The following is a 24,921-nucleotide window of genomic DNA, read 5'->3' on the forward strand; positions in this document are numbered from 1 at the left end:
TTATTTGGTCAATTTAAACGGTAAGTAACGTTACTATGTCATGCGTGACCTGTGCGGTGCCGCTGCGCGTTCGTCAATTGCAAAGTGCTTACACAGCAGTCCATAAGAAAATGGTTAAAACTACCAGCCCTTATCGCCAGCAGTAACACTGCATCTACTGCAGGTAATAGTAACAGTTCAGATCATGGGGACATGACGTTACCCGCGGCCGCCGTCGTGGACACTAACATCCTCCCAGCCGACTCGCCGGCTTTGCCCGCCTCGCTCACGGAGCAGCCGTCTTCGTTGCCCCAAACACCGCCACCCCTCGGCGGCCCGCAAGTGCCAGAGGACCTCGGCAAAACAGAGCCTGCCCAGGTATATTTAAACAAGTTCCCAACTCGCCTGTACAGTGGGGTAAGGCGCTCATTTAGCAGCTCATGGTTTCAAAACAGAGATTGGCTGGAATTTCCTGTAAAAAAGATGCCATCTTCTGCTATGCATGAAGACATTTCGGTTCAAATACATCTAACTCAGATGCCACCACAATTGTACCAGAGTACCAAACGCTGTCTCCTGGTACTCATCTGAGTAACTCACTAAAAATGAAATACTATATGGCAGTAACACAAGAATACAGTTTAAAAGGGCAGTGATTTGTAAAATATCCATAAAGAAAAAGTAAATCTGTTTACAGTTCTGTTTCATATGGTGTTGAGAGAGGTATCCATAGATCTCTTCATTTTGCTCTCAAAGTGCACCAGATTGATGCATTTAACTTCAACATTTAAAAAAAAATCTTCCCGGGGGAGCATGCCCCCCGGACCCTCCTAGAGGAGGTTAGGTACACCCCCGACTTATAAAAATAGCTTACATGCCTTACATACATCTTATATGCCGTGAGCTGATTATCGAGCCTTCATTGTAACAGTCACACTGTGTATTTGCGTGGGGAGTGTTGCAGTAGAAAATTCCACAGTAGCGCCCGGTACCTTAATGGGAAATCCTACATATTTGAGCACCCTCTATGAAACGTCAAGCTACCCCACAGCACCCCCAAAAGAAATATCTGGCACCGCCACTGTGGGCTAAGCCCCGAATGTTTCCAGGTCCAGGAAACGCCCCTGATGCACCCCCTCTAATCTCAGATGCACCCCGAGTCATTTTGTTCTGGAACCGGGCCTGAGCTACAGTGTAGAAATGGCAATGTAAATCTTAAGTCCCGAGCTCATCCAACAATGCAACAGTTATATAAAAATAGTGCAACAAGAAACAGAGTAGAATAGAACAATGCAGATTATGTTGCACTCCAATGTGCAAGTTATGCAGATGAAGATGAAGTAAACTATATATATATATGTCAGAAAAATAAAATACATACAATAAGCCAAATAGAGAGAGAATGTTGTAAGTGACCAAGTAAATCAGGGGTGCCCAACCAGTCGATCGCGGGGAGATTCCCAGTCGATCGTGAGATGTGTCTAAAAATAGAACAACAATATTCTGTTTTATCGTTAATGTCCTATAACATAATCTTCCTGTGCCAGAATAATGCACTTGAACGCACCAAAGCTTTGTGATTGGCCGGCGTGACCCCATATGTCGGGGCGTGGCTGGTGGGCAGTGCACTAGTTCGCTAACGTTGTCCGTGTCAACAGGAGTGACAGTCCGCACACACACAAGACCGCAATTATGGCAGAAGCAAAACATATATAATTTTCACTCCGAGTGGGAGGATCATTATTTTTGTATCTATTCCAATTCAAAGTCCATCTGTCTCATCTGCAATGCGAGCGTGGCTTTATCGAAGAAGGGTAATTTAGGAGCGGCATTTCAAAACAGTGCACAAACGCTACGAGACGGAATTCCCTCCTAATTCTGCCCTACGCTCCAAAAGGGGAGGGGCCTGAAAGGACAGCTAAATGCACAGCAGTCCATTTTCACCACGCCCAACAACAAGAGCAAGGCTGCTACCAGAGCATCTTATCGTGTCAGTCACGTTCTTGCGAAACACATGAAGTCTTTCAAAGACGGCGAAGTTGTGAAAGAAGCATTCCTGGAGGCTGCCGATGCGCTTTTTGGGGACAGTAAAAATAACAGAAGCATTTCAACAGGTTTTTGATATAATAAAAACTCAAGTTAGATACTGTTATTAATCAGCTGTAAGTTTTAGTTTGTTTGAACTTATTCATTATAATTATTGTACAAAATGGTATAAGAATGTAAACTTAAATTGATTATAGTCTATTATCAATTCAGGTTAAGAAACTAGTGTTGCTTGCATCCTATTTTAAAAGGCATTTATTTTTATACTCTACTAAAATGCAACAAAAAAAGGGTTTGATTCTATTCATTTTGTCTTTTTTATTGCACTGTGGCAGCAGATTCCTGTGTAGCTTCAGATCTGAGTTGTCTTATTAGTAAGCCTCATTTATACTTTTGTAGCAACACTATGTTTATATAATGGCAAAGAAAGGGTTCAGAGTCTTTTCTTTTTGTGTCATATGTGGCAGCACTGTTCAATGTTTCTTGAAAACATTACCACTGTAGTGACGTGTGAATAAACTCCAACTCTGTATCAACAACACTGTTGTGTAACTTCAGTTAAATACTTGTATGTGTGTAGATTAGAAAGAGGTAAGATAAAGGATATGCAGTATTTTATGAAGTATTAATCGTACAAAGGTCAGTTTTATACAAGTAGAAGTGTGTATTTACCTGGTAGTAGGCTGTCAGTAATGGCTACGCCTCTCTATTTGGACTGGTAGATCTCGGCAGACTGGCCACTTTAAAAGTAGCTCTCGGTTCAAAAAAGGTTGGGCACCCCTGAAGTAAATTAATGCTAATTAACACAACGTGTACTAATTATGCTAATTGCCAAACATTATGCAAGTTAGCATCCAGCAGTTTCTATGAGCTGATACTACTACCTACTATACATAAAACTTTGATGGGGTACTCAACATTTCCAGGTTGACTAAGCTGGCAACTAGACGATAAGGCACTATTAAAAAAAGGCATACAGTTTGTACTGTTTAACAAATAAATGAGTGAAATACCTTCTTCTGTTCTGGAGTCAGCATTCTCCACTGCCCGGCGACCTTCCTGATGATTTCAGATGGTTTGATACCTGAAGGCAACAATTGTAAATGTGATCATTAGACTCTCAGACTGATCAAGTCCAGCCGTTTGCTCTGAGATAACATTTGTATTTGTCTTTATGAAGCTTCCTTCACACTGCTTGTTGTGCCAAGAGCCGCTAGTTTGTGAAATCAATAACTTAGGCTGCCTTTTTTTTTTTTAAAGTAGCAAGTGTTGCAGATTTACCTGGGAAGTGTCTGATTATGTCTGGCCGCTGTTGGAAAATATATCTCAGGTATCCGTTTCCTGGCTTCTTTGGCGGTCCGCTGGCCTGAGAGCTCAGATATTTCACTGGAGTGATGTATGTCGCTGAGAGGACACTGGAGCACCTACAGCATGAGCCAAACACACAAACATAAATATAATGCAATGCAGAAAACATTGTAGCACACATTTGTTTTAACAGAGGGAACTCTTATCCAAACTCCATTCACAAATCTGACCATTTAGTGGTACTTCAATGGTGACTAGTCCGGAGTAACCTAGTAAGGTACCACAGTACAGTAAACACTTTTATTTAAATTACAGTAAATGACAGATAAAGAAGTCTCCTTAGGCCTCTGGAAGTAGTGAGGGATGAAACATCTTTTTACATTAGTTCTTGACATTTCTAAGACTTATTTGAATTAAGTTAAATAATTGCTCAAAGAAATTAAACTATTCAAGCAATATCTTGTTTATTTAAATACTGTCAATCATGCACAACCCGCTAAATATTTACAAAACTTCATCTTTTAAGATCTGCGCAGCTTTCCACTTTTTGTAAAATACTGCAAATATTTTATTAGGAGTATTATGTCATATTATATATTATTATATTGAATAATTATTTCTCTATTTTAATGTTGTAATAGTTTTTATAATAGTCTTATTTTGTGGTGGTAAACTTACAATGATATCTTCTTTAACTGCATGTATGTATGCACCATATACACCAAGGCAAATTGCTCGTATGTGTTAATAAACTCGTTTCTGATGGTGATCTGTGTTAAAGGCATTGACTCATACTCTATTAGAAAAACACCCGACAGCATTAAACTGCAAGAGGATTAAAATGGGGTCAGAAGTTCAAACTCCTCTAGCGCTCACCTAAACACACGTGCTTTACTTTCGATGTAATACATATATTATGAATGTTGCTTACTAGCTGTTATTCCTTTTTATCACACAAAGGCCCTAAATGCTTGTAAAATACATCCAAAAGTGTCTGAATCAATAACGATATTAGTTATGACTTAGTAACTTAAGATGATAAAGTATTTTGTATTTACCAGGAGCATATGCTAGTCATAAATCCAAAACACATTTCAGTAAAAGTATCCAAAGTGATTTAATGACCTTAACATGCTTACAGCCCAAATGAAAGCTAAATCTAGCCTTTGCTTCGACTTGAGCTAATGCCAGCTAACACAGTAAAGTGACTTCAGGATAGCTACCTTGCCAGAGTGCTTGTGCAGGAGAACACACTGAAGGACTTAGCCAGCCAGCTAGCACCTGCAGTCATTAAGCCGAACGGAGCCATGTTGCTGTCAAGGATGTTACGCTAATGAATGGAAGACACACGTATTGTCCCTAAAAAGCAGCGTGTTATTATATTAACACATTCGTTTTTAATTGTAGCCGAGCGTCTTCCTTTCCTCCTTGTTGACATGCATGGACTACAAAAGGCGCCTTCTGTCGCCCCGGTGGATTGTGGGAAAGGTCAAAGTAATTCAGCCGGATGTGGATATGATGTGCAGCATGTAGCAGCTCCGACGATGTTCTATAATAAGGAACCCTTTCCTTTCCTAGTGCATGCGACAGCGTGGTTTTAAATATGAATACCTATTTACAGACTCTTAGGAAGCCTAATTATCTTTACACTTTGCCAGAGATGGAAGAAGTACTCAGATATTGTACTTGAGTAAGAGTAACAATACTACATCGTAAAAGTACTTTGTTAGAAGTAAAAGTCTTGCATTCAAAATTGTACTCAAGTAAAAGCACAAAAGTGTTGAAAAAATATACTCAAGTACAAAAAGTCAAGCTACTAATTTGTCAGTATTTCCCATATATGATTTCAAAATATTACATTTTAGTATTATAATTACAGTATTATGTATTAAGTCAATATTGCACTTGGTAAAGGTGGGGAATATTTAAATGACTAGATATACCCCTGGATATAGCTTAACCCAGTGTTTAACCTAGGGGCCCCGACCCCCGGGGGGCTGCCAGGGGGGTCACGCAAAGTTTGAGGGAAAGGGGGATTTAAAAAAAAATTAAAGTTACATTTATTTAATTTATTTTTTAGATGTTATTAATAACTGCATATCTATCAATCTATGTGTCCTTTGATGCCAATCTTTTAATATTTTTTGTTTTTAAATCACACGGACTGCGCTTCAAGCCAATCAGAATCGAGCTGCCGCTATTGAGAGTGAAACTGAGTATCTGCTCAGTTTTTGGAGCAAGTGAATATTTCGCTCTGCAGCTGGATGAGAGCACGGATGTAGCAAATGTCGCAGAATTGCTTGCATAGCCTACATCAGATTTATTTCAGAAGACAACTTTGTTGAGGAAATATTATTTTGCAAAGCACTGGAAGGTAGGACCACATGAAGAGACATTTTCCAAGTTTTAGACGAGTACATCATCTCAAATGGACTTGACTGGTCTCGTTGTGTGGGTGTGTGTTCAGATGGGCCAGTGGGGCTACGACAGGCAAAAAAAGTGGAGTGACAGCTTTGATCAGGCGGAAGGCCCCACATGTAGTGGCAACGCACTGCATGCTCCATCGCGAGGCACTTGTTGCTAAACGTATTTTGTGTAACGAGATGGGCACAAAGTTTGAGGGGTTACTGCTCCACTCCAACGTACGCTGGCTTTCCTGTGGGGCGGTGCTGAATTGTGTTTTTGAACTGCGAAGGGAGATCAGTGAAGTCCTCTCTTCTGAAAATCATCAACTGGCTGGCCGTTTTTCAGATGCCTCATGGCTCCGGAAACTTGCATACTGTTGCACTCCCTCAGTACTGGCTGTATGTCAAAAAAGGCTATCCCGCACTGGCTGAGAGGGCTCTCAAATCCTTTCTTCCATTTGCCACCACATACCTCTGCGAGTCTGGCTTTTCTACATTGAAGGTATTGAAAACAAAGCACAGAGGACGTTTGCAAGTGGACAATGACAAACCTAAAACCTAGGATTGATAAACTGTGTAGGAGCCACCAAGCCCACCCCTCCCACCATATTACTGTTCAAAATTATATAATATTATAAAGACAGAAATCACTTTTAAAATTACTTTAAAATATGTTTACTGTTGATATTAATGTTTAACAGTGTGTTAAGAATGTTTATAACAGAAGACACAATGAATGTAATGAATGACAAACAAAAGATAAATACAAACAATTTTTTGAAGAATAACTGATTATTAATTATTAATACAAATATATATTAAGAAAATGTATTAAGCTGTATGATTAATTTGTCATATTATCCATCATAAAGTAATACAAAAAATGGCAACAGGAGGGTCCCCGCCAGAGGTGCTATATAAGTTTGGGAATCCCTGGCTTAACCTATAATAGTAGATAATGATTTATTGCTTGATTTATATTCTATATTATGAATCCATACCTGGAAAGTACAAGTTTTCTACAAAGAAAAGTGAAAAATGTAACATAACATGAAAATACTCAATTGAAATACAAGTACCTCAAAATTGTACTTAAGTAAAGCACTTGGGTAAATGTATTTATATTAGTAACTTTCTACCACTGCATTCTGTTAATCTTATTATCATTATGTTTATCTTGTCCTATTTCCTTGCAGCATTATTTCTAATGGACTATTTAGTCTTTTTCTTTTATGTTCAAATGATTGTATGCAGAGACGTGCACACATAGACTCTAGGTAGTGCTTGAGCACCTGCCCGTTTTGCCCTCTGGACAGCAATGTGCCCTTTTGAAAGTTCGTTTTTTTTTTTTTTTTACAGTGTACTGTATTTGGCTCATGGTAACATTGATCAATTCTGGATTAAAAGCTTCTAATATATACAACAATGCCCCAAATGCGCGTTGTAATTTTGTCAGACATCCCCACACGTGCCCCTTGGCACTAGAGATGGGCGAGTCATGATTCATCCGGATCATTAACCCGGATCCTAGTAATGAGCCGGTCGTGACGAGTCTCCCTCTCGATTAACCCGAGTCCTTTGAGTCCTACACCTGATAAAACTATAAATTGCGTCACTCTTTACTCTCTTTATAACGTGTACAATCACATTACAACGTTGTTGTATCCAGAGATCCAGCAGACTCGTCGCCATGCACGAATCAACAGCAAATTCAGCCCCTCCTCCGGCTCCCGCGAGAGTCCCGTGAGCCGTGAGTGAGCCGTGAGTCGTTGGACTCGCGGGAGCCGTGAGTGAGCCGTGAGCCGTGAGTGAGCCGTGAGTCCGCAAATCTCTGAGTCTGCTGCGACTCGTCGAGGGAGCCGTGGGACTCGCGGGAGCCGTGCGAGCCGGAGGAGGGGCTGAGTCTGCTGTAGATTCGTGCATGGGGACGAGTCTGCTGGATCTCTGGATCTGCTGCCTGCTATAGTTTACGGCTCTGAGTCCTCGTAGGCTACTGGTCTCTCTCGATCATTGACCTGGATTCACGGATCCCGCGATTTTTCCGGCTCTAAATTAAGTTTCAGTGTAGACTTCTAACAAAATGGTCATGTTGTGCAACAGTCTCCTGTAATAATATCTGCATTTCCAATAAGGATCTTACTTGGAAACTCGTTTATTTTGAACATGGCACACAAAAAGAAACAAATGATAGAAAATTGCAAAACAGTTAGAATATATAAAATGTAATTATACAATTATTATTATTATTATTATTATTATTATTATTATTAAATGAAAACACAATTGTGCAAAATTAGCTTAAGTACAGGAACATATTAAAATAACTATATACATATAATGCAAAACACTTATTTTTTAAAATGCACACACACACACATGTTTTATTAAAGCAAAAGACACTGTGTAGCGGAGGTTAATGTAACGTTAGTTTAATATGCTGGTTAAATGCAACAACTTTTCGGTTTCACCGGTAGGATTTCTACGGTCTTGGTCATGCTGACTCATATGACTCAAATGACTCAAATGACTCGTATGATCCGGATCTCTTCAATGATTGACTCAGAAGACTCCGAGTCCATAAAATGATCCGGATTTGCCATCTCTACTTGGCACTCCCATACGTGCTCTGGCTGCAGCCCCTCCCTTCCCTGCTCTCAACGTGAACGCGCAGCGCGCAGAGTTGACAGTCAGACAGGCCACGGCGGGTGTGTGGTGCAGCAGCACGCAGCAACACGATTAAAAGTGCCCTAGTGACGACCAAGTAAGTAACCACCAGGTAACAAATACAACGAGTGTATTGTTTAATCCCCTAAATCAGATGCCAAACTAAACTATACAGGGTTCGTACGGTCATTGAAAACCTGGAAAAGTCATGGAACTTCAAAATGCAAATTCCAGGCCCTGGAAAAGTTATGGAAAACAATATTTTTCCCAAAGTTTTGGAAAAGTCATGGAAATGTAACAAGTTGCGTCAAATATAATTTACATTTGATCTAATCGCCGAAATAATCTGCGGTCGCGAGCTGTTATGTGCCATCATGACGCGCATGGTGTTATTTTTTAATATATGAAGCGCGAGCTGTGTGCTCGAGTCTTCTTGCCTGTCGGGCCGGCTGAACTCTGCTGCTCCGGGATGAGGGTCAGCTACATTATCTACGGTGTGTTCGTTAACTGTGCGGAGTCACTGTGGCACAGACTGAGCCGCTGGTGAACAGCTGTTAGAACGGGCCGTTCAGGTGTTCAGAGCAGAGCGGCAGAGCGTGATGTGAACTGAAAAGTTCGCTGTTCTGTCGCAATATCATTGTCACTATCTGCTAACGTTAGCTTTAGCCTTCGTTTTCTAATAGTTTTTTTCATAGGCTATAAACAGAGGTGGTATAAGTATAGAGATTGTTGGCTACTAGAGTAAAAGTAGAAGTATACTCAGATCTTGTACTTTAGTAGAAGTACTCAGATCTTGTACTTAATAAAAGTAGAAGTACTCAGATCTTGTACTTGAGTAAAAGTAGAAGTACTCAGATCTTGTACTTAAGTAAAAGTAGAAGTACCAGAGTGTAGGAATACTCTGTTACAGTAAAAATCCTGCATTCAAAATGTTCCTCAAGTGAAAGTAGAAAAGTATTATAAAAATACTAAGAGGCATGAAAATACATTTTCAAAAAACTCAACAGTGCTGCCAAAATTATAAACTGACTGCTACACAATTAAAATAAATGCTTTTATATATTTCTATTAGATGTAACTCTTTAGCGTTTCTGTTATTATTACCTGCTGCTTTAGTTGTTCTGACTGCTAAAATCCTCTGTTATTCCTAATTTTAAAGCCGATATTCCGTGGGGTCGGGGGGCTCGGATCCTTGTCACCTTTTTCATACCTGATGAGTTTGCATCCCTGACTACAGTTGCTTTAGCGTGTAGAAGCTAGTAAGCCTACTATTTGATTTGTTTTAGATAGGCATCTGCATCAGACATGCATCATATGGTTATTGAAATAAATATATATGCAATTACGACATACAAGATGTGCCTTTAATACATCTCACACTGCTAAGGCAGCCGGCGGTTCCACCAGGGGCGTCAATCCCGGGGGGGGGGGGGGGGGGGGGGATTTCGTCCCCCTCTTAATTTCAGATTGGACCCCCCTAAGTAATTTAGAATAATACAAATAAATGTTAAAATAATTAATTTTTTGATAATAAATCAGTAAAATCAGGCAAAAATAAGAATTAAATAACATAACCCTAACCTAACCCTAACCCTAAAACCGAAATAAAGTAACCAAAAACCGAAAAGAAACTAACAAAATCCGCCATTATCCGGCAAATTTTTGCGCACAATTTCGGAGCGCACAATTTCGGAGCGCACAATTTCGGCGTGACCGCCACGACGACTCAGAAGGTGCTCTTTTTTTCTCTTGAGCACCTGCCCCTATAAATGTCTGTGCACGCCACTGATTGTATGGTTCAAAGAGGCTGAGACTTTTCTAAACTGTCATTGCAAAAACTAGGCTGTGCATATGACAGATAAAGATTTGTAATCCTTTAATCCAATCATTGTCCATAGGCAAGGTCATTAAACAATGTAATAATCTTTATGTAATACTACAATATCAATAATTGTCAATCAAAAAATTATAGCAGCTTTCTCATAAAAAATTGCAGTTTAGTTCAACTTTATTTAACTGATATTTCACTGTTAAGAAGTATGAAATATAACTAATCTATGTTGTATGTAAATGAGCAGTGTGATTGCCCTGACGTCATTGGCTGCCATCTCCTGGTCCGCCCCGGAGGATTGTGATTGGAGCACGCTGGGCCCGACGCACTCCAATCGCAGCGCACAGCCGGCGCGCACCTGCTGGAGATGACTTCAGAGCCTGGGGACAATCATCACTCTGGAGGCTCTGTGATGTGGGACGGACGCCTCTCGCTACTTGGTCGTTAGAACTGTGGTTAAACTTGTGTGCCCATCTCCGTGTGATATTGTGTGCGAGTAGTGTCTAGAGCAGTGGTTCCCAAACGGTGTGCCGTGAGGCAAGTCCGGGTGTGCCGTGGGATTTTGTGACAACCATACGTTATTATTGCAATATACAACTACACAAAAATAATATTTTTTAAATTTACTATATCAGTACTTAGGTTTATATGTACGTAATCTGCGCGACTTGCGCGTCCACATCTCCACGTGCAGTGCTGCATAAACATGGCTGAGTCAGCGATAACTTTCGAGGGGTGGAGAGCGGAGGTATGCCCATTATTTTGAGTTCGTCCGAAGAATAGACAGGAATGTGACGGTGAGGTGCAAACTGTGTCCATGCCAGAAGCTGTTATCCACTGCTGGAAATATATGGGCTCTGAACAGTCTCATAATACACACATGCACACAGAAGGACTTGTATTTCATGATCCGCAAAAGGATTCACACTTGTGTTTTTCAATGCACACACAAATGTATTCCGTTTCATATACATGTAAATAAAATCCAAATACAGAAAAAGGTTTTACATATGTATTTTTGATCCTCACATATTTGTTTTCCGTTTAAATCCCCTGAACCTGCAAACACAAACAGCTTTCTGTGCACGGATCGCTGTGAATTCGTGTGTGGGTTTTTTGAGACTCCCCTGACGGTCAGCCGATTCGTACTTGTAATTATTTCTATCTATAGCCAATCAGATGTCTCCTCAATTCTAAGCCAATCACATGAGCGCGCCCCCACGAGGGTAGATTTCTTGCGTTCATGACGTAGCGCTTCATGTACGGATTTTGCGCAGTCCGGAGCTGACAGCTCCATGGAGCCTGCCTGCAGGCGCTAATCTCAGGACACCCTCCACTCTCAGCCACTTTCCGAACAGGAAATGCACGCAAATACAAGCCTTTATATTATTAAGGTACAGCGCCACTTTCCGAACCATTGATGAATGCTTGTATACACAAAAACGGCAGGCAAAACCGTTTTAAATGTGTGTTTCCTGTATGGCGAATACAGCTGCTTTATTTATGTCTGTATGAAGTTGTTGTGAGTGTGGAGCATGGATGGTGTGGAGGGAGCAGCTACAGGCATGGGCGCGGGAAGGGGGGTGCTGAGGGCGCTGCAGCACCCCCTAGCGGCAGGCAAGGGGTGCGGAGCTCCCCTGTCTGAATTATTATTTGACGGTTATTGCTGCTCCCGCTGTGCATAATCTGTGTAATATGTAGCCAATAAATTCCACATTGTTGGTCAAATAATATTTTGGCCTGCCCCAAATGTTTTTTCTGTAGCACCGGACAATTCTACCTCAATAATATAATACATTAACCGTGCTTTACGTGAACCTCATCATGCCACTCGAGAGGACGGCAGGAATGTAATTTCCCGTGTTCAGTGAATGCAACAGAGGCAAGACACCAGACCAATCAGAGAGTTGCATGGAAATAAAAGTGTGCTTGTGTCATTCAAACTCGGCTCTGTTTGTGTTTGTGTGTGTGTGTGTGTGTGTGTGTGTGTGTGTGTGTGTGTGTGTGTGTGTGTGTGTGTGTGTGTGTGTGTGTGTGTGTGTGTGTGTGTGTGTGTGTGTGTGTGTGTGTGTGGACATAGCGCATTTCGTGTGAGAGAGGGAGAGAGAGAGAGGGATCGGTGCCAGCAGCAGGGACCGTGTTGTTAGCATCTGGTTAGCTAGCTGCATTAACGGACACACGGAGCTGTTGTTGGTTCCACAACAAGCTGGAGGAGAGCTCTCCTCTCAGACTGATGCCCCTTTCACACCAGCGCTTTTTCAGCTCCGGCTCGGAGCTGGAGCCTGAAAAGCGCCGGTTTTTCCTGTTCACACCGCAGCGGCGCCGGCTCTTAGCTCCGGAATCCGGTTCACTTCCAGCTCCAAAAAATTGTCAGTCTAGACTAGAGGCAAGAGCTTCGGAGCTAAGAGGTGGCGTCGCTTACGTCTCTCTTAGTCGAGGCGTGCAGGAAACTAACCCCACCTCCCCTGAACATGGGTCGACTGTCATGCCTGCCTACAAGCAGTAGTGCTTATAAACACACTTTCTGAAGTCAGGCAACACTAACCAGGCTTCGTGGGATTCTGTTTATTTGTACCTTACTTTGACCATCCGTTCACTGTTATTGATCATTGTGGAGAGAGGCAGACGTTTTGTTTTGTATTATAGCAGCTATCGGATGGAATCAATACATGGGCTGCACAGGTTGTCGTGTCCGACTATCACAAGTAATAATGATAAAAATACGCCGGTAAAATGTGCCTGTAGAAAACGGTTTATGCCACAATAGGATAGCAATAGCAAGTAGTCAGTTTAGCTTCGGTTGCTATGCTAACATCACCAGTGTTTGAAATGGGGGGGAGCCAGGGGGAGCTTGGCTCCCCCGAAGAGGGAGGGAGCTCCCCCGAAGGCCGACTTCGAGATAAATAGGGGGAGCCCAAAAAAATCGTGCATATTTGTGTCACACAGATTAGAAATGTTGAGTTTCTGTAAATAAAAGTTCTTGAAATAAATTATAGGCATTGTTCATTACAGTTTCTGAATATTCGTTTTACATTTGTGAATATTTCTGTGTGTTGCTCTGTACGTGGCGGTGCTGCATTGTTTACGCTACTTACGTTGCTATGGTTACGGTGGCGCCGGCGCGGGATTTGAAATGTTCATATTGATGTTGTTTACTAAATAATAAAGAAAATGGCGAAACGAAAACAGCCAAGCCTCGCAGCTTTTGGTTTCACGACTAAAGAAGCAAAGGAGTCGAAAAATGAAGATGTCAACCGGACAACTTTTAGTTCGCCAGCTGTTAGCGGCTGTAGGGTCGATTTTGACAGCTCCACTCAGAGGGAAAGGCCTGCCGATGCGGAGCCAGAAGAGGCTTCAGAAGAGGCTTCAACAACGGCCTCAGCCGCCGGTTCGACCTGCACTAGCGAACCTGACGCTGACGATGCCCATGATGGCCTGCCTTTTAACTGGACACTGAAAAGATGTAGTGAGTGGAAAGAAAAGTATCCATGGCTTTTCATAAAAAATAAAAAATGTGGATGTGAGATTTGCAAAGACGCAAAAACAATATTGATCTCCTTGCCGCTCGGAGAGAAATCCACCGGAGTGCACCTTTCACCAGAATGGATTCAGGGACATGCCAATCAAGGTATTAGCAATCAATGCTGATCTAATGCAGGAGACATATACATCGTTCAGATCTGCGTATATGATTGCCAAAGAAGAAATGTCATACAGAAAGCTACCTGCTGTAATGTTCCTACAACAACTCAATGGTGCTACGGTAGGGACTGTGCACAAATCGGACCATGCCTGTGCTGAAATAATCAGGCATATCGCAGAGGAAATGAGAGCTAAATTCGTTTCCAACATAAAGGACATGGGCTCACTAATTAGTATCACAATAGATGAGAGCACAGTTCATGGGCGGGCCTACATGATTATTTACGTGCGATGTGACATGACAGGAAAAGGGGAAGTGGACAATGTTTTTTTGGATATTGTTGAGCTTTCAGAAGGTACGGATGCTAACTCGCTGTACAGCAGTTTGAGGAAAAGCTTAAAACAAGCTGGATTGGATGACGAGTTCTTGGGGAAAAATCTCATCTCAATAGCAACGGATGGAGCAGCAGTACTCACAGGCAGAGTTGGGGGACTTGTGACAAAACTCAAACAGGATTTCCCCAAAGTGCAGTCTATTCACTGTCTATCCCACCGACTAGAATTGGCTGTCAAGGATTGCCTTAAAGAAGTAGCTGGGTGTAATCAATTTGAGTTTTTTGTTGCAAAACTATATGCTCTCTATCACCAGTCAACAAAAAATGCCCGTTTGCTCCAAGAAGCAGCAGCAGAATTAAACGTGCAAATATTGAAAATAGGCCAAATCTTCACTATTCGTTGGGTGGCTAGTAGTTTTCAGACTGTGAAAGCTGTCTGGAAAGATTATCCCGCACTGGCACGCCAATTCAAAACAGCAACAGACGACACATCATCTCGCAGTGACACAGAGAGACAGAAATTCAGGGGACTGCACAAACTCCTCACGAGCACTGGATTTCTGGCTGATTTGGCAACAATGAAGGATGTTCTTCGAGAACTTAAAAGCCTGTCGCTAAAACTGCAACGCAGAGAAACATCTTTGGTAGATGCAAGTTGCTACATTCAGCAGACCATCGATGTGTTGACAGCTATGAAAACCAGTGGCGGAAAGTCCACACAAAAAGTGGAAGAAGGCATTGCTACTGGCATGTTCAAGGATGTTGAGCTCTCAGAGAGCAGGCCCAAGATAAACCGTCTGCAGTTTTACCAGTCTATAATAGACAGTTTGAAGAAGCGACTGCCTGAACCGGACCTGGTCCGCATGCTGAAACCACTGGACAAGCGCTTTTGGCCCGAACAACGGAGCGCCCTTATCCTCTATGGGGAGAATGAAGTACGCGCACTGGCAAAAGTACTGGGGGAACCGGCCCGAGAGGCCATTGAGGAGTTTCGGGACTACAAATTAGAGAATAAATCTCCAGGGAAAGCCCTGCAAAAACTGCAGACAGCGAGCAAGACCTTTTTGCCTACATCAGCTGAGTGTGAGAGGGGGTTTTCTGCCGTCAATTCGACCGACACCGACAAACGCAACAAGTTGCGGGAGAAGAGCCTCTTCTCACTTCTCTTCATAGACATCAATGGCCCCCCCCCTGGAGCAATTCGACCCTCAGCCATTTGTACGGTCTTGGATCAAAGCTGGCCACAAACCCTCCACATCCTGGGTTCCGGGACCGAAAGCGAAGAAGAAGCCGCCCAGGTCCCTGTGGTCGCTTTTACAGTAAGGTAAGAGAGTATATTTTACTGTTTGAGCTTTTTGTTTGTTTGGACTGGCCCCAGTCCTACTGTTGATATCATTTTTGGTTGTGGGATTTATTAGGTTTTTATCAGACTGATTGACTTGCGTATAGTCTAATCAATCTATAGGCGTTGCTCTTTCAGCAACACACACACACACACACACACACACACACACACATACACACACACACACACACACACACACACACACACACACACACCACACACACACACACACACACACACACACACACAGGTTTCATAGCCTGCTTGCATGTTTGTAACTTCTGGTCCGTTTTCCCTCCATAGAAATCCACCCACAGGGGAGTGACAGGGAAGAAGCGATAGGGACAATACTGTAGGCCTATTCCAGGCTGGTCCTAAAGAAGCCCCAATTCCTTCCCCTTCAGCTGAAAAAAAGTTCAACTAATTTAAATTCTGAGGCCGCCGTGCCTATGTTATATAGCCTTTACACTGAAAAACGCTGCCATGTGTCCCCAACAGCAGCTGATGTCGTTGCTTTGTTTTGTTTGTTGCAATTGAATAAATGTTGGCTAATGGCTATCAATTGGTTTTGAAACAGTAGCCTCATGTTGTTATTTATTCTCTCTGAAATGTTATTGTGCCTTGGCAGTAATACCGTCTATAGTAGTAGCAGAGTGTTTTTATAGCAATTGATCGCATCCGCGCTGCTCCGCCAGTCAACAGAGCGTGCGTGTGACATATTTAGTAGCAGGATGTGCACAAAAAAATAGGGCTCCCCCGAAAGCAAATGGGTAATTCGAACACTGAACATCACCCATTTTATACCAGAGAAACTTTCCTAACAGCGTTGCGATACCAAACATCGTCAATTCAGACACATTCACTTAGGCTAAGGGGAACTGGGGATATGAATCAGCTGCTTGTGTGAGTCGGACAGTGAATACTTTAGAGCGGCCGCTGCAGTGTGAGCTAACCGGGAGCTAACGGGAGAATAAACTCCCGTGGAAGAGCAGCCAACACTGCAGCGGTCGGTAAATGCTGCAGAAACACATTAATAAACAATGAACCACGGCACTCTGGATCAAAGTATAAGGTTGGAGAAGTCGTTATTCAATTTATTCTGGCTTCGTGTGATTAAAAGCAACACGATCATCGACCCGACGCAGGTTGTTGTTGTTGTGAGCGCCGTAATGCCGTTGGGGAGCAAATCAGCGATGTAAACAGTGACGTCATGACGCAGCAGCGGCAGCACCAGTCGGGTGTTGGGCGGTGTGAACAGAGCGGGAGCAAAAAAGGGAAACCGGAGCTGAACCAGAAAAGCTCTAGCTCGGAGCTAGAAAGGGAAAAGCGCTGGTGTGAAAGCCGCATGAGAGGCTCAGGTGAGCTAAAGGACTCTCTGAGTGTTTAGATCAGGGGTGGGGAACCTCCGGCCCCCGGGCCGTATACGGCCCGCGAGACCATTTGGTGTGGCCCTCGAGGTAATTTATAAACACACGCAAAAAAGAACAAAATTAAAGAAATCTAGACCGCAAAATAATTAAACAAGTGAGTGCCTGTTTTTCCTGGCCAAGGTCAGGGTCCTTGAACACAACACAAGCCTAACGTGTCATCACGTGGTATATGTCTCGTCTGACAGGGGTGCAGTTCTGACGGAGAGCACCAAAACGGCTCCGGTGTTATGCCGTAGGTTGAAGCCCTGCCGTGGATTGAAGCCCTGTTCGCGGGGACGCGCAAAGGTGACGTCATCGCCTGTATTGAGCGTTCGCCGTTTTCTAAGCTTTTTTCACCCTTTTCAAAGCTTTTTTCTCTCTTTTGAATGATATATCAGATTAAACAGCAAACGGCTGAATAAATAATGTGCATACAATTGCGAGGAGGCTCGTTTTAAGGACACGTTTCTCAGATCTGTCACAATCTTCGTATTGGAATACACTTACGTTTTTGAGTGCAGTCCCACTCTGCTATATTCCTCCTTCCTACAGAACAGACAATGACGGGATAATATGTGATTTGTCAATATAGTCCTATTTCTTAAAACCTTCTCTGTTGTTTAAGTGTCTGATAACCACGAATAGTAAGCAATGATATAACAGTAATGATAACACATGACACTGTGTTATTTTTGCACTGTTATACATAACATGTTCAGAGCAGGTATTTCTCCTGCCGGATTTGAAACCCCCCCTATATCTTTGTCCAGGATAGTCACAACTTCACCAAAATCATACTGGTGCTTGCTGTTCCCCTCTAGTTTGTGCTCACAAAAGCATTTCACTCTGGGCCCAGCAGGTCAAAAACTAAAGAGGGGCTTCCATATCCGGCAGTGCAGTTGCTAGAGCTGCCGGATTTTGAAGCGCCCCCTGTCATTTTGGCCAGGACAGTCACAATGTCACCAAAATCACACTGGTGTTGCCTGTTCCCCTCTAGTTTATGCTCACAAAGCATGTGTGGGTGTAGGGTGCGCGAAATTTTTTTTTTTTTTAACAACATGTTTCTTTATTGACTTTTCATTCCGGTATAATCATTTTGCGCAAAGATGGCACTGTTTGTCAGAGCACTTCATCCTTCTGGGATTTCATGAAGAACAGCTCCAACGCCTGTGTGTATGGGAACGCCTCTGGTGCTGGTCCATTAACTGCCAGTGTTTCCCACAGATCTGTTTCCCACAGATCTGAAATATACTTGGGGGGGTGGTGGTAGCGGGGGGTTGAGGTGACGTGACGTGCAACAACATTAACATTAACCTTTCTGTTGGTCGCTTGTTAGCAGACCCTTCACGCGATGGCAGAGCGAACAGGTACAGGCAGGGCCCATAATGATAGCCCTATAGTTTAAATCTACTACCCACACATGAACATATGGAAATGGGTTACTATTTAAAAAGATAAATGTATTTATAAATGTATTTAGGAACCTATCCATGTGATTTTTAGTGGGGGTCGACCTCAAATCCTCTAGGGGGGTCCAGGGGCATGCCCCCCCGGTAAGATTTAATTTTTTATTTTGGAGTTAAATGCATCAATCTGGTGCATTTTGAGGGGGAAATAAAGAGACTAGATCTATGGAAACACCTATATTAAACAGAACTGTATACATTTCAATAATCATAAAATCATGGCCATAACCAATAACATACCATTTCCAATATGAAAAAACACTGAAACTTGTTTATTAATTTATTTTTGGTTCATTTATAGTTGTGAGTGTGTCTGTGCTCCTGAATCAGCCTATCCTGTCTCCCTCCTCTCCCCCCTGCTCCTCTTTGAGGCAGCAGCAAAGACTAGCTTTCTCTCAACAAGTTTTAAAAGTGTATCTTACCTTTTTTCACCTAGTTAACTTTTTATTTATTTATTCATGCATATTTTACTAATCACATTACATTTCCTTTAGCAGACGCTTTTATCCAAAGTGACTTATAATGACCGATTACAGGGACATTCTCCCTGGAGTAACTAAGGGCTAAGTGCCTTACTCAAGGGCACACTAGTGGTGTTGTTCCTGGCGGGATTTGAACTCACAGCCTTCCAATCTTCAGCCCACCTCACTATCCATTAGACCAGGGGTGGGGAACCTTTTTCCTCTCAAGGGCCATTTCAATGTTTTCAACATCCTCCGAGGGCCGTACAAATTATTTACCTCTGCTTAAAAATACTAAAATCACAGCCCACTAATTTCACCTTTCTTTCATTCTGTGCAAAGAAAAAGCAACCTCTTAATCCAGATATCTTGCCATGACTCACGCATGCATGCACGTGCAGAGTTGTGGCATGACCACGCAAACAGAAAGATATGGACACAAGATGTGTGCAAATGTATTTAGACTCCTATCCATGTGAACATGATTTAAGGGGGACCTAACCTCCTCTAGGGGGGTCCGGGGGGCATGCTCCCCCGGGAAGATTTGTTTTTAAATGTTGAAGTTAAAAGCATCAATCTGGTGCACTTTGAGAGCAACATTAGGAGATCTATGGATACATCTCTCAACATCCATATGAAACAGAACTGGAAGCAGATTTATTTTTCTTTATGGATATTTTACAAATCACTCTCCTTTGTATTCTTGTTTATTAATAACAACTTTTTTTTTACTGTCATATAGTATTTTATACCTGTTTACTTTATTCTCTTATTATTTTATAACTATAATGATCATATAAAGATGTGCCTTTACCTCACTGGTTGTAGAAAAAGCTTCTTATATTCGTTAGCATAGCTAGCTAACCAGATGCTAATAACAACAAAGTTATTGACTGTATGATCAGTATGACAGATGAGCAGATCACCACTGGGCTTTCAACTAAAGACACAGACACGCAAAAACTACAGCATGTGTACGGCTCCTTATGGGTACTGCAATTTTTGGAAGTGCCGGAGCCGTTTTGGTGCTCTCCGTCAGAACTGCACCCCTGTCAGACGAGACATATACCACGTGATGACACGTTAGGCTTGTGTTATGTTCAAGGACCCTGACCTTGGCCAGGAAAAACAGGCACTCGCTTGTTTAATTATTTTGCGGTCTAGATTTCTTTAATTTTTTTCTTTTTTGCGTGTGTTTATAAATTACCTCGAGGGCCACACCAAATGGTCTCGCGGGCCGTATACGGCCCGGGGGCCGGAGGTTCCCCACCCCTGCATTAGACCAATCACTACCCTCTCAAATGGAAATATGTGTTTACATAAATGGTGACCACACCGTTTGAGACCCACTGAGAACTTAGACTAAGTTAACTATCTAAACACTCAGAGAGTCCTTTACCTCACCTGAGCTGAGGTTATCCCGAGCTTGAATGACACACAGAGACCAATCAAGGGCTTTGATTTGATCATGTGGCCACATCATGTGGACAGCCAGTCACCCTGTGTGAGGCAGGCCACTTAACAGGCCAGAAGGAGGCGAGATCAGAGCAAGGGAGCGAGGGATCGTTGTCCACAAGTTAATCGATCGCAGATGGCGTCGTGGTCACGGACGAATACAAAAATAAATAATAATAATTATAAAAAAATAAAAATAAAAATAAAACCTAAATGGGTCGTGAAATATACTTGGGCGGCCGTTAATATACCTGGGCGGCCCGCCCAAGTATAGTCTATGTGTGGGAAACCCTGTCTGCTTACAGTTGTGTTTCATCTGGGTGTTGAGAGATGTATCCATAGATCTCTTAATGTTGCTCTTAAAGTGCACCAGATTGATGCTTTTAACTTCAATATTTAAAAAAAATCTTCCCGGGGGAGCACCCCCCGGAACCCCCTAGAGGAGGTGAGGTCCGCTCCCCACTCGTAAAAAATAGCACTTTACCCCTGCCTATATGCCGTGAGCTGATTATCGAGCCTTCATTGTAACAGTCGCGGGTGTACTGTGTGTTTGCGTATGGGGAGTGCTTTTGTGCGTGCTGGAGTCCAGCACCTCAGCACCCCCACTCAAAATACCTTCCCGCGCCTCTGGCTACAGGTTAGCTTGGCCTAATCGGTCAGTGCACTACGAAGCCAGTGCTAGACAGTGACCTGTTAACGGGGGGGGAGCCCCGATCAGGAGAGCTGGATCTGATCGATATGGACATAAACGCGAGTGAAGTATAACCGGACGCAAGAGAGAGATCAGATCAGCTGCTGAGTCTGATGGAGACACGCTGCTCTGCATGATCACCTGATGCTCCGCCCTCGAGCTGACCAGACTGCGCAAAATGCGTATATGAAGTAATCTTACCCTCGTGGGGGCGCGCTCATGTGATTGGCTTAGAATGAAGGAGACATCTGATTGGCTATAGATAGACAAAATTACAAGTACGAATCGGCTGACCCAGAGCCATATAATAGAAGAGTTACGACAACGGAAGTCCAAAAACGGTTATCGTCACGTGGTCCATGTAGACGAGGATCGTTCCCCGGAAGTTCATGGCGGGCAATGTGAATGCATTGATAACAGGAGATAGAACTACGATTTTTGGTAATTATTAGTGAATAAAGGTTTTGATTTGCAATATTTATACAATAAATCGATATGTGTATGTATTAACATCAATATGTTTTAAAAAATAAAATAGAATTTGGTAATATTAAGTGATAATATTAGGATTAGTGTGAACAACTAGTTTACATGTTAGGCTAACAGTGCCTTGGTTAAAGAGCCTGTTGCTGTTTATTTATAGCTTTTAATTCTTTAAAACCAATATTATCTTCTTAAACCTGTATGGTAGTCAGGAGCATCACTTTCTAATGTTTATTGATATATTTAGAGGGAGGGGATCTAAAGTAATGCTTTAAAATTCAGATTAGATTAATGTCTACCATTTTCTTAAATTCATGGTAGTTTCAGTAATCCCATGGTAATTGAGGACACAAGTTATCTAAATGACTAATGTCATCTTTATGGCTTTCAGAAAGGACAGGAGACCGACAGGTGACTATCAAAGGACTAGGAGCAGCAGCATGATGAAGATGTTAAATGTGTTGTTTTAGGAACATCCCTTGCAAATACATGGAATTCAATAAACATTGAATAGCATATCATGCAGTTTGTCTGTGCCTTTTCCTCCGTGTTGTCCTGGTTTGCTGTGCTGCCTCCTAGTCGCCACCATGGATTGCTGTGCTGCCTCCTAGTCGCCACCATGGATTGCTGTGCTGCCTGGGGATGCTCAAATCGCTCCGAGAAAGGAGTACGAATGTACGGCTTCCCCACTGACACGGAGTGGAGGAAAAAATGGCTGGCTCAAGTCAGCAGGAGCAATTTCATGACCAACAGCAAAAAAATATGTGATGTGATTATAAACAAACACTGCATTTGCACTTTTTCACAAAACGAAAACCACACCATTGGGAAAGCTTAATGTTTTGTTTAATAAAAAAAAAAACAGGGAAAGGCTTGAAAAACACAGAGTTGAGACTCAAGGTGCAGGGTGAGGGTCTCAGTGCAGGTATTCAGGCTCCATTGAATCCCCCTCTGGTTCTTGTGCTGAAAGATTGATAAACAGACAGGAGAACGGGTTATACACACCTATATAGCACACCTATTGGATGGGAAATTGCCTTGGGGAGATAAGGTGTGGTCTTTGTTCCCAACTGAAGTTATGGAACTTTATTATTTGTGAGTTTAACAAAGTATGACAAATGGCATCAGTAACATATGTGATATGAATTTCTATAAAGTTGTCTCACATTCTTGGTCATATTTTATATACAGTATGTAATGAGTATAACATGTCCAGTAAGTATAAAGTGTTTCCTAATACTGTGTATTCAACCACTATGGAATATGTATGTGGGCAGACAAGATTCAGACACAGTTGTTCTGTGTGTGAAGTAACCTCAAGTCACTCCGCAGGCACATTTTGATGCAGACCAGTTTGTCAAGACAAAAAAGGGCAAGACTAGGCTGAGAGCAGAGGCTATACCCACCATCTTCGTGCATCGCCCTGTGGTCAAAAAGAGAAGGGCCCCTGCACCACGATTCACCCCGGGACCTGTATCTACAAAGCCCATAGCTGATGATCACAGCTATAGTGTGAAAGGTGACACAGGTATAATAAGTATGAACTCTTAGTAACAAAAGTAATATTTGTTATTTTTAAGTGGTATAATATTTAAAATGTTCGAACATTTACAGTGCCATGTCTTCTACTTACATTAGTCTCAAAGATTGAGGGAAGAAGGGATGAGGAGACTGAGAGAAAGGAAAGTGAGGGTGAAGAAAGAGAGGACATGGCTAGTGAGGAGAGACAGGGAGGGCGGACACCACCCACTCAGCCAGCAGCCAGTCAGCATACGAGAGAACCAGCAGCCAGTCAGCATACGAGGGAACCAGCAGCCAGTCAGCATACGAGGGAACCAGCAGCCAGTCAGCATACGAGGGAACCAGCAGCCAGTCAGCATACGAGGGAACCAGCAGCCAGTCAGCATACGAGGGAACCAGCAGCCAGTCAGCATACGAGGGAACCAGCAGCCAGTCAAACAGATCTATTACAACAATTAAAGAGAAAATGAAAGAGCCAAGAAGGAATCACCAAAAAAGCAAAGGCTGCACTAAGAAAAATCAGGAAGGAAAATGCAGCTCTCAAGAAAACAATGAAAATTAGGGACAAGAAATATAAGAAAACGTTTTCAAAAGACCAACTGAAGGCATTAGGCAGACTCACCACAAAGGGGATGAAATGGAGCAATGAGACAATTAAGAAGGCAAAAACAAGCAAGGTGTCCCGTCATGTACCTGGAAGTTTGGGTTGGCAAAATGGAGTAAGAGAGGGACTTGAAAAACCTTGGTGGCTCTCTACTCCTGTTGTTACAGTTGTCTTGGTTACAGCTCTCAAGTTTTTTTTTGTGCCATTTCCACATCTTTAGAAAATATGAAATAAAAAATTGAAGTGAAATCAACCTCATCTCTGGAGAACAAACTTTGATTTCTCTGTCTTGTGAGTTTGCAGTCTTGCAGTTTTGCTCCTCCACCTGTAACATCACTGCCCCTCCACCTGCCATACAGTAGGTTACTAACAAGATTACTTATATAATACAGTGATAGAATACATGTTTAGTATGCTTACTTATATAAAACAGTAGTATTAAACTTACCTTGTGTTTTCACTCTCACTTAAGTCCCTCTCCCTTTGCCATCAATCCAAAATCAGCTGAGCTGCAACATTATACAGACAGGTAGTAATCAACATAATCACAAGGACACAATATGGCTCTGCTAAAAACACTCACTCTTACACGCACCAAAGTTATATTTATCTAATATTTAACTCCCTCCACCCCCGCATACAATCCCGTTTAGAAGCCCCTCTTCTCTAATTCAACAACGTTGGACGAAATGACATTAAGAGAACGGAATTTACAATTAAAAGGCTGTTCAACGTCTGTTGCTAACTTGCTTCGGTATCCTAGCTTAATCTGTTATCTGTAAACGTTCCCTAAATCTACTAATTTAGGGATAATCCACTGACATCCTTTAATACACATGTTAATTTGAATCAGATGTACTGATAATATCCGCAATATAAATCTTTAAACTTCTTCTTACCTTTAAAAGTCCGTCACGAACGGTCTATTATGCTGCAACTCCACAGCTCTGCTAGCCTTGGCGCTAACTTCCGGGGAACGATTGAGAGGCTCCACGATCCGCCATTGCTGTAAAAAAGTGGTCCATTGGAGTGAACGGAGATGTCGTAACTCTTCTATTATATGGCTCTGGGCTGACCCTCAGGGGAGTCTCAAAAAACCCACACACGAATGCAAAGCGATCCGTGCACAGAAAGCTGTTTGTGTTTGCAGGTTCAGGGGATTTAAACGGGAAACTAATAAGTGAGGATCAAAAATACATATGTAAAACTTTTTTCTGTATCTGGATTTTATTCACATGTATATGAGACGGAATACATTTGTGTGTGCATTGAAAAA

The 24,921-nt window shown here is 42.4% G+C and overlaps 1 protein-coding gene across 1 annotated transcript in view; it reads right to left on the reverse strand.

Annotated features, from left to right (window-relative positions):
- tfam (transcription factor A, mitochondrial) overlaps positions 1-4,842 on the reverse strand; it is a 7,614-nt gene extending 2,772 nt beyond the window's left edge. Inside the window, exons 1-3 of the mRNA XM_034237162.1 lie at positions 4,557-4,842; positions 3,307-3,449; positions 3,039-3,109 (exon numbers count right to left, since the gene is read on the reverse strand). Coding sequence (XP_034093053.1) covers positions 3,039-3,109; positions 3,307-3,449; positions 4,557-4,642 — 300 coding nt within the window. The 5' untranslated portion in view covers positions 4,643-4,842. The remainder of the gene's footprint in view (positions 1-3,038; positions 3,110-3,306; positions 3,450-4,556) is intronic.
- Between the last annotated feature and the right edge of the window lie 20,079 nt (positions 4,843-24,921).

Source organism: Gymnodraco acuticeps, unplaced genomic scaffold (genome assembly GCF_902827175.1).
Source record: "Gymnodraco acuticeps unplaced genomic scaffold, fGymAcu1.1, whole genome shotgun sequence".
NCBI lineage: Eukaryota > Metazoa > Chordata > Actinopteri > Perciformes > Bathydraconidae > Gymnodraco > Gymnodraco acuticeps.